Source organism: Xenopus laevis, chromosome 2L (assembly GCF_017654675.1).
Source record: "Xenopus laevis strain J_2021 chromosome 2L, Xenopus_laevis_v10.1, whole genome shotgun sequence".
NCBI lineage: Eukaryota > Metazoa > Chordata > Amphibia > Anura > Pipidae > Xenopus > Xenopus laevis.
In genome coordinates this window covers 108050130-108061350 of record NC_054373.1, presented here as the reverse complement: position 1 = coordinate 108061350, position 11221 = coordinate 108050130, and the positions used below count along the sequence as shown (strand labels likewise).

The 11221-nt window shown below is 39.2% G+C and overlaps 1 protein-coding gene across 1 annotated transcript in view; it reads right to left on the bottom strand.

Annotated features, from left to right (window-relative positions):
• Positions 1-1963: 1963 nt before the first annotated feature.
• Positions 1964-11221, bottom strand: part of LOC108708368 (A-kinase anchor protein 1, mitochondrial) — a 28577-nt gene continuing 19319 nt past the window's right edge. Inside the window, exons 8-12 of the mRNA XM_018246996.2 lie at positions 10772-10922; positions 6371-6438; positions 6025-6098; positions 4562-4627; positions 1964-2990 (exon numbers count right to left, since the gene is read on the bottom strand). Coding sequence (XP_018102485.2) covers positions 2928-2990; positions 4562-4627; positions 6025-6098; positions 6371-6438; positions 10772-10922 — 422 coding nt within the window. The 3' untranslated portion in view covers positions 1964-2927. The remainder of the gene's footprint in view (positions 2991-4561; positions 4628-6024; positions 6099-6370; positions 6439-10771; positions 10923-11221) is intronic.

Sequence of the window (11221 nt, the reverse complement as noted above, 5' to 3'; positions counted from 1 at the left end):
GCCCTGGCTACACAATTAAATGGTAACAAGAGAGGGGAATGTATGGAGAGCAGTGACATCTAGGAAGTGCTGAATGGAAAGTGAAAGTAATTGTCTGCCCCGCCTCTATGCCCAGGGCATAGAGGAGTGTCAGACAATATTTGATTGACAGCTGAGATTTTGAAAACAGCTATGAATGCTTTAATAAAAAATAGAACTTCGATTTCATGTTTACTTTGAAAAGGATTATACCATTATACAGATGTGTGTCTGGGTGACAGGTCCACTTTAAACTAATTAAATGGTTAAGCGCACAGATAAATGCAGAATTTGCCATTTTGTCTTAATGTATACTGTAGGTATAACTATACAAAGAAAGATTGTGTGCAGCTTTTTCACCTTTGGTTCCATAAAGTCTGTGAATCAGATAGAACAATACAAAGATTGATTAATGTGTGTAATATTGCAGTGTGCACTTTGTACTTTCATGTTATTCATCTAAATTTTTTTGTTGAGTTTGTCGTCGTCTTCTTCTTAAGTATTAGTGCAAAATATAGTCTTGTTTGAATTGCTGTCTTCCATTAAAAAGTGTTATTTGCAGCACACTTAGGGGCAGATGTATTAAGGGTCGAATATTGAGGGTTAATTAACCCTCGATATTCGACTGGGGAATTAAAATCCTTCGACGGATTTGCGCAAAACGATTAAATCCTTAGAATCGAACGATTCGAAGGATTTTAATCCAACGATCTAAGGATTATCCTTCGACCAAAAAAACTTAGGAAAGCCTATGGGGACCTTCCCCATAGGCTAACATTGACTTCGGTAGCTTTTAGGTGGCGAACTAGGGGGTCGAAGTTTTTTCTTAAAGAGACAGTACTTTGACTATCGAATGGTCGAATGATTTTTAGTTCGAATCGAAGTCGTACTCGAAGTAGCCCATTCGATGGTCGAAGTAGCCAAAAAACACTTCGAAATTCGAAGTATTTTTTCTTCTATTCCTTCACTCGAACTTAAAGGGATACTGTCATGGGAAAAAAAAATTTTTCAAAATGAATCAGTTAATAGTGCTGCTCCAGCAGAATTCTGCACTGAAATCCATTTCTCAAAAGAGCAAACAGATTTTTTTATATGCAATTTTGAAATATGACATAGGGCTAGACATTTTGTCAATTTCCCAGCTGCCCCTTTTCCACATGACAGTATCCCTTTAATGAATGGGCCCCTTAAACTTGTTCTGCCGTTATAATACGGAGAGCAGCCAACTAGTAGAGAGCATCAGAGCAATGTGACTGGCTAGAAAATGTTTGTAGCAGGTGAGCTGTGATATATCCAGTTTTATACAGATGTGGGTAAACTCATGACGACACAGGTACATTCATCTGAGTGAGAGTCTGTGTGAGTGAGTGAGATGCAAATAACAGTGTGCTGCAGCCAACAGCAGTGTTTGAAGGAGCACAGTTCCCCCTATGTTTCACTGCAGACTTCTGAAGCAAAAATAAATATATCTGCATTTCAGTATGCCATATGTTACTACAATGATGGGGTAGAAAGATTGTTTAGATAAGGCGGAAACCACTGACTATTAGGGGGGTTATTTATCAAAGGTCAATTTTAGAGCTTTGTGTGAGCTTTTGCACAACGTGATTGTTTTCTAATTTAAGAAAAAACGAGTTGAGAAACCCGAAAACTCGAATTGAGTTTGGGGTATGATAAATATTAAATCTTTTAAAATTTGTTTTTTTAAACTGAAAAATGAATGACAAAAAAAAAGAAAACAAAAAATAACACCCTTGAAAATTCAAAATTTTCATGGAAAACAACTCAACTGTTCACAACTAACCCTCAAAATATTTAAAATAAAACTTATGCTCTACATCATACAACGAATAAAAAAAAAAAAAAAAAGTAATTGGAGTGGAGTACATAATGCTTATACATGGTATTTCAGCATGCAACATTAAATTTAGATTCAATTGGATGCTTCCCGCTCAGTGCTTTATTTATTCATACCCCCTGTTCTCCACAGAAACAGGGAACAATAGCATTTTACAGAACATTTCCAGTGGATTTATATTACTTTAACATGTTTAAAAATCTTATGAAATAAAAAGCACACCAATGCAATATTATTTCCATTTTTTTTTGTTACTTTTTACATCTGTACAGCAAAGTAGCATATAGATCACAGGAACACTAGACCGTAGATCAAGTCTGAACACACCACACAAATCTGTTCACAGAACAACCCTGAATTAGTTGCGTCATGACTCTGTGATACAAACTGTTACCAGTTGACCAAAAATGGTGTGAAATTAACATTTTCTCTTCCTTCAATACAAAATATTAAAGTGATCTGGTATTATATATATTTACAAAGATTTGCACAGCTACAACATTATAAATTACACATCAGACTTGGCAGACAGAATGTTCCAGAAAATGTGCGCACACAAAAATAAAATCTTAAATTTTAGAAATGAAGGAATAATTCATTTTTGCTCCTCCAGTAGATAAACCATTAATAACAGTATAATTGCATATTTCACCAGAAAGAAAGCCAATATTTCCTTTTGATCCCTGATTTCATATCCTGCAGCATTGCCCATTCCACTACATTTAAAGTATAAGGAATGTACAGTTCTGTGATGCCTATTTTATTGCACACACACACCAACTAATGCAAGACCCGCCAAAAAGATTTTAAAGCTGTAAGTAGTATGGCTTGATTTGTCAATCCTTCAGTCGTCTGTTTTTGTAAATATTCACAGACCATGTGAAAGAAAGTACATGAAGTCAACGCAGTATGAAAACTGGAGTGCACTAAAGAGGAGAAAAATGGGGAGAAAAAAAAAAAAAAGTAATTTATGGAGTGCCAAGCCTAATACAGTACAAGGAGGGGTGTTGTTGCTTTAGAAAATGGCTGTAAAAGAAATCCGGCTGCTAGTTTAAAAGCTGTCCATCCATTGCGCAAAGCCTCTTTCCACAAGAGTTCTATTGACTGACACCACCTGAGGGGGAGAAGAAAAGTTTTTGTGATTAAAAAAAATCAAACCAAAGGGTAGTTTAACAATTTGCAATAAGTCCTTATTTATGATTTTTTGAATTACTGAACAATTATTGTTTTGCAATTGTCCAGTCTACTATTCAGTGTAGGGCCAGAATAGAAAGAAGCAATACAAGATAGCAATGAAGTTGTAGCCAGTTTGGTTGTTGGTGTTAACACATAGCATTTTAACTTGTCACTTGAAATATGTGATGTTGTTAGGCAAATAGCTAATTAAATAATGAAGGCCAACAAAGTCGGTAAGAAAAGGTCACTTCTCTTAAAGGCATATTTATCAATGGTTGAATTTCTAATTCATGCAAGTTTTTAAAAACTCCCCTAAACATCCATAAATCTGAAATTCGATCGAAATTTTTAAAACTCTGATGAATTGAATCTCCGAAAAAAACTTGGATGTCAGGAAGGCTGCAAACTCCAAAGTGATCCCTGGACATCTCCCATTGACTTAAACAGCACGTCGGCAGGTTGTAGGCGATGAATAGTCAAATTCCAGTTCTTAAAAGGACAGAGTATGATAAATCTCGAAAATTAAAAAAAAAAAAAACTAATCGAATTTGATTAACTCCCTAGTTGAATTTGACCGTTTTGACTATATAAAAAAATGAAATCAGAATTTTCAATTCGACCCTTGATAAATCTGCCCTTAAGTGAATTGTTACTGGTTCTAAATATCACTTTCAAAAGCCAACAATTTTTTCTAAATAATTGCAGACTGAAATATTTTTGGTAACCTTATTAAACACTAGAGAATTGAACTCTTATCTAAAAAAACCTACTCCCCTACCCTAAGTAGACCCCCTCCCTCCTGCCCCCAGCCTAGCTGCTAACCCGGGGAAATGCCACTAACTTTCAGAAATGCCAATCGGTGCCGATTCAGGGATAGCAGTTTACGGCAGCCGTCTTCTGTAATCTGAGACCGGCGAATCGGCGCATGCGCAGTTGGAGCAATTTCCCAGTTTGCGACAACTGCACCAAAATAGACAGAAATTGCAGAAGCACCAGAAGACGACGCGTAGACCCGGAAGATGGCTGCCGTGATCCCTGAATCTGCACCCAGGGGTAAGTAAAAATTAAGGGCATTTCCCAGGGGTAGCAGCTAGGCTGGGGGGAGGTCTACGTAGGGTAGAAAGTGTAGGGTTTTTTTTAGTTAACGTTTGAATTCTCTTTTAAGGTTGAAAAGATATTGGAAATGCAAAGATAAATTATTAAATATTTATGATTTATTCTATATACAAAATGGCAGAATACTTTTGAGAGTCAGCAGGCCACTGGCCTTTGCATGGGCCCAAAATTATGCCATTCCATATAAATATCAGATAAGGGCAAGATCAGGTATTTTTGGGGCAGGTTGCAAAAAACAGTCAGCCAATGACCACATTAAATTACTGGCAACGACCGAGTACATCTTTAAATGATGATTGCTTTTGAATCAGGCAGTGCACAGGAGGCTGTAGGCAACACCTAACAGTAGTGTGAAGGGCAGTAATACAATATATAATATATAATAACACTCACCTCATCAGCCATCATACTCCACAACTGAATCAAAGGAAGCCCTGTTGCAGCATCATAATTTGTAACCTACCAAAACAAAAAAAACAAAAAAAAAACAATTACCAGCAAAGTATTGCTTTAAAGGAGAACAAACCCATAAAAATGTAATTTGATATACTGAGCTTATTGCGCCATCTAAAAGTTTCAGCTTCTCAATAGCAGCAATGGTCCAGAACTTCAAACCTGCCACAGGGGGTCTTGGAAAGTTCTTGGTACACTCACATGCTGAGTGGGCTCTGAGCAGCTGATGAGAAGCTAAGCTTAGGGGTTATCACAAATTATCAAGCAGAAAATGAGGTTGGTGGGTAATATAAACTGATGCTACAGAGCAGATTATTAAATTCTGATGCTAGTTGCACTGGTTTCTGTGTTGCCATGTAGCAATTATCTGTATTAATTACCAATCAACCTTATATTGTAAAATTTCTATTCTATGTGTACTGTATATTGTGTGTCGTTCCCTAAGCTCAGTAAGTGACAGCAGCACAGAGCATGTGAATAAGCAGAAAAGAAGATGGGGAGCTACTGGGGCATCTTTGGAGACATAGATCTTCCCTACTAAAGGACTGTGGTTGCCTTACTGGTACAGAAGCCCAAAACACAATGTACAAAATTTCTAGCCTAATTCTTTAGTTAAGCTTTAGTTCTCCTTGAAGCAATGGCCTTAAATACTTTACGGTTTAGATCTCCTCAACTACAAGCTTTCACCTTCTGTAAAAGTCTAGAGTATTAGCAAGCCTAACTGTAAATATAAAACTGCAAATTGGAGAACATTGTTACAAAAAAAAAAAAAAAAAAAAATCGAAACCATCAGGTCTAGTAACCACTAAAAGCTCATTTAAACGGGAAATAACCCCAATGGGCTGGTTTTGGTTTCAATAAGAATTATTTCTATCTTAGTTTGAATAAAATACAAGGTACTGTTTTATTGTAACATTTCTTCCAATTGATTAAAAATTAGATTAAAAATCAAAACAGAGTCTTTCTGGCGAATGAGTTCAGAATAACGGATCCCATACCTGTACTATTTTTAATAATCAAGTTACTCTTTCCCCTCTCTGCATATGTCTCTCTTCATGAAGTAATCAAATTTTTAATCACAGTTAGGTATAATAGCCTCTGGGGGGGGGGGGTTAATTTTCCCTATATTTATTACAGCTCACTTGTGTAAACCCACCAGAAACATGCATGATTTGCAGCAGTAGGGGTGTGGAAATTGAGAAGAAATAAAGCAACACATCTGTGTAATTTCTGGTTTCCAGGAAGCATTTTTATTTTGTTTGCAGAGCAACATAGTGCAATGTAAACAAAATAATATGCAAAGAATTAAGACAAAATTCTGTGGTGAATTTTTCTTTTAAAAGTGCTCTGTATTATTTTACAAATTTATAGCTACAAACTGCTAAGAAAACATAACACCTCACCTGTGCAAGCAGTGCCGTGCCCCTTGTCATTTCAGTTGCAGCTTCATCTGCCTCTGTGGAAAAGTGATCCGATTCTAGGTAGGGAAAAAAAAAAAATTATACACACACATATTTTACATTTATTTATATTTAATTTAAGCCAATTGTCATGCAGTCAATTATATCCTAAAATATAGAACACATTGCTTAAAGACATTTTCACTGCATAAAAATCACCAGTCATTAACCAAACATATTGCAGGACCTGCATCAAGATATGTATATTATAAGCAGGTGTAAATTAAATCCTGCATATAGTGCAGTTGTTTTTAATGGAAAGAGAACAACAAATGGGAGGTTTTCTAACCTGCAAGTGGAATCACATTGTCCAGTAAAACTTCTGCTCCTTGGAAGGGTAGTGTAACAAAATCTGACCTGAAGAAAAAGAACTAGACATGTCAGGTCTCTAGATGATGGTGGTTACATGCTGATAAAACAAAGCACCAGAAGACAAAATGTACTTATTCCCTTTTCTAAAACGGAGTAACTATACCCAAGGAAAGGCTATTAAATTTAGTAATTTATTTAGTAATGTTATATAATTCAGCCCACTTCAAGAACTCGAAGGAAAAATAATATCAAAAAAAGGAGTTTTAAAATAATTCAAATAGAATGTACTGATACCCTGCACTGGTAAAAAGTGCTTCCTTAAGAAATCCTATAGGTTTATAAAAGTAAGCTGCTGTATAGCCATGGGGCAAGCATTCGGTCTAAAAAAAATAACATAGGCTTGTAGAATACAACTGGTTTAGTGCTTACTTAGGAAGATAAATGTGTCTATGCAATTCATGTCTCAACCATATGGCAAATAAGTCTCATATAAAGTAGGAAATAGGAACACAATAACTTCCCCAACCTTTAAACACAAAATTGATTGGATCACGATGAACTAAAAACATACTAGTTTCTTAACCAATACACATGACAAATTTCTAAAAACCTGGCAACCATGGCTTGATTATAGACAAGCCGATTCCACATCTAGTCTAATGTTATCTGTGTATGTTTTTTTTTTTTTTTTTTAAATTTGTTCTGTACTTTGATATATTTTATCTTTCTGGAACTTGTCTAACCGTTACTTTGTGAGAAAAACGGTGTACCTCTAATTGATACACATTCCATAACACATTGTCATTCAGCTTAAGAATAGAGAGATTTTTGTACTCACCGTTAAATCTTTTTCTCTTGTCCTATATTGGGGGACACAAGCACCATGGGTGAAGATCCTGCAGCTAGAGAATGGACACTAACTTGTTAACTGTGACTCCTCCTCGTGCTCTGGGCTTCATCCCTGCTTCCTCCTATTCCATTCAGTTTCTACCAAAGAAGGAGCATGGCAACCCAAAACAGAAGAGCAGTACCTCAACCCCCTCAGTAACTCGAAAACTCCAAAACATGGAGAACTATATACAACCTTAGGCTGTAAAATTTCAGTGTTGAACAGGGAGGGAAGGCCTGTGTCCCCCAATATAGGGCAAGAGAAAAAGATTTAACGGGGAGTACAAAAATCTGTTTCTCTTGCCTAATTGGGGGACACAGGCACCATGGGGATGTCCCAAAGCAATCCCCCCACTGTTACCTCATTAGTGTTCAGGAAGAGCTGTCTGAAGCACCTTCCTCTCTAAGCTGGTCTCAGCTGAAGCTTGTGTGTGTAGCTTGTAGAATCGTGTGAAAGTATGAAGGGATGCCCAGGTGGCCACTCTGCAGAGCTGTTAAGCCGTTGCTTGATGTCGCACAGCCCAGGACGTACTGATAGAACGAGTGGAATGATCCGTCGCTCCGATTGGTGGAGACTTTCCCCTTTACTGCGTAAGCTCTGATAATCGTATAACGGATCCACTTGGCTATGGTTGTCTTGGAAGCTTTAGTGCCTATCTTAGGCCCATTAGGGATAACAAAGAGAACTTCGGTTTTCCTAGTGTCCTTGGTGGCCTGCAAATAAATCTTGATTGCTCGATCAACATCCAGTGTGTTTAATTTCAACTCAATGGGGCTCTTGGGCTCTGGGCAGAGGGATGGAACCACCAAATCCTGGTTAAGATGGAATTCCGATACTACTTTCGATAGGAAGTCTGGTGTTGGTCTTAGAACCATCTTATCATAGTGAATTATGATATGAATGGAGACTTGCATGAGAGTGCAGCTAGTTCGGAGACTCTTCAAGCCGAAGTGATTGCCATTAGAAACACCACTTTCTCAGTAAGAGTGGTCAGTGGAATGTTGTCAAACGGTTCGTATGGTTCTGCTTGTAACACAGCTAGTACAAGATTAAGGTCGCAGGGTGGAACAGAAGATCTGTATGGAGGAACCAGACGCGTTGCTCCTTGAAGGAAAGTTCTGATATTCTGCAATGCTAACTTTTTCTGGAAGAGAATAGCGAGTGTGGACACTTGTACCTTCAGAGAACTCAAGGCTAATCCCTTCGTCAGACCCTCTTGCAGGAAGGATAGTACCTCTTTCTCCTTCGCTCTCTGTGGGTCTGAGCCTCTATTTTCACACCATAAGATAAACGTCTTACACACTCTGTGGAAAACCTTGGCTGACACAGTTTTCGTGCTCTTAGCATGGTGGGTATGGCCTCTGTTGGTGCTCCTGTTCTCTTAGGGCCTCAAGAGCCGTTAAAGCCCACTGATGAGAATTCAGATGGACGATTGGTCCTTGTGTCAGTAAGTCTTCTCTTAGTGGAAGATGAAATGGCTCGTCCCTCGCCGTTACCACTATTCTCCTAGGCCAGTATGGTGCCACCAGAATGGACTGTGTTCCCTCTCACTTGATTTTCTTGATGACCCTTGGTAGAAGTGCCAGGGGTGGAAAGATGTACGTCATGGTGAATGTCCATGGGATCACCAAGGCATCTACTGCATGTGCTAGCGGGTCTAGGCTTCTGGCAACAAACTTTTGGACCTTCCAGTTGTTTCGGGATGCCATTAGGTCGATGTCTGGTAGGCCCCACTTTTCCACTATGAGCTGCAAGACCTCTGGATGAAGACTCCACTCTCCTTGGTCTAGTGTTTCCCTGCTCAGGTAGTCCGCTATCCAGTTGTCTACGCCTGGGATGTGTACTGCAGATATCGCCGGAACGTTGGTCTCTGACCACATTAGGATGTGGTTTGCCTCCATTAGGGCTGTGGGGCTTCTGGTGCCCCCTTGGTGGTTTATGTACACCACTGCTGTTATGTTGTCTGACTGTATTCTTACAGCCTTCCCGATGCGAAGTGGAGTCAATCTTTCCAGAGCGTATCTGATGGCTCTTAACTGAAGGAGGTTGATGGGAAGTGATCTTTCCTCGTGGTCCCAAAGGCCTTGGACTGTTCTCTGGCCTAGTACTCAGCCCCATCCTTTTAGGCTTGCATCTGTTGTGAGTACTATCCAGTGGTGGCTGGGAAATGGCTTTCCTAGAGTAGTCCATTGTGGTTGCATCCACCAGTCTAGGGATAGTTTTACCTGAGCTGGTATGACTATAAGTCGTTCTAGGTCTGTCCGTCTGTCTAGGACCTTTCTTAAGGAGCCGTCGTTTTTGGGAACTGTGAAAAGGTTGGAATAATATCCCTTTCCTTTGTCTGCCTGGAGAACCGGTTGGATTGTTTCCGCTGACGCTAAGTCTTGGACGACAGAGGAATTTTTCTTTGTTGGAAGACTGCTTGGGCAGTCGGGATATGAAAAATCTGCGGGGTGGGGGCTGTGTGAATTCTATTAGTCCTTGTCTCCAGATCACTGGAGAGGGTGGCACCAAACATAGTGCAGAAAAAAAAGGTGTTACCTTCCGATAGCGAATCAGACGAGACCAAGAGTGACGTAGCGCTGCTGCTGGCCAGAAGAAGGCTAACCCGGAAGTGCTAAACCTAGGGGAAAAAACTGTGCCAAAGTAAGCTTGAATGTAAAAGGCGCTAAGAGTTCTGTGTCCAGTAGAACAATCCAGAGGTGTATACCGCTGGTACAGTCCTCCGTGGAACAGGAAACCAGCGTAGGGAAAAACTGGGAACAAGCCTGCAGACCTCCGGGGAGCGGGAAGGCTGTCTGGCATAAAAAGGATACGCTGTAGCTGGAATGGGCTCGAGTATCTCTGTGGCCCTTAATGTGGCATGATCTAAGTGGAGTCCTTGATCACCTGCTCCAGCCACTAGAATTGTGTTTCTTCTCCTTCTGAGGACACTTAATGAAACTGAAGGGAATAGGAGGAGGCAGGGGATGAAGCCCCAGAGCAGGAGTCACAGTTAACAAGTTAGTGTCCATTCTTCAGCTGCAGGATCTTCACCCATGGTGCCTGTGTCCCCCAATTAGGCAAGAGAAAAGAATGTTATTTGCAATGGTGCTTGGTTAATTACGATGTTTAACTTTCTCGTTTGTTGTAGTAGAAACTACACTCCTATTTGGTGGGTGAAATTGAAAAAGTAAAACTTCTCTGTGCAGAGAGAAACCATACATTCTATTTTCAAAAAAAAGTAGAGGACAAGAACCTACCAGCCCCATTACTTCAGATCTACAACTCAGAGGGTGTACAAACAATGTTGAAAATTCAGGTACGTTCTTTTTTTCTTTTTAACATTACACAAATGCATCCTCCCTACTGAAATGGCTCATTAACCTCCAAATGGTAATTCTATGATGAATTTTTACAAGAATATTTGGCCGAAAAAGAATAAAAGGTGACAAGCAGCAGAACATGTTTGGGTTGTATACACATGCAAGATAAATGCCATGTACTGACCTGATCTGCCTCAGTATGTCAACTTTTACTTTTTCATATCCACCATAGTCGACGTATCTTATTTCTACTTCTTCAGAGTCTTTAAAATAGGCTACAACCTGTGCTCTCCACCATGCATTATCTTCAGCAGGTGCTGCGCAGATAACTCCAGCTGCAAGACATTTTCACAAAGTTTTACAACCTTTTAAAAAACTGTTCATATAGCTTGCACAGGTATGCAGAATAAAAAATTTGTTTCAAAATTAGACGCCATAGATCATATTGGCCACTACTTAGATGGTTTAAAACAGCTAGCCTAGGCCCCTGAATCACAATGTTATTCAAACTGGCAAGTCGTAAAGGCTACTGTACCTTTAAAAAAGAGTAAGAAGCTATAGTTCTAAGAAGTCAAGATGATTGGTACATTCAAAGTTAGGTTAAAAAAAAAAAAAGGGGTCAAGACTCCATATT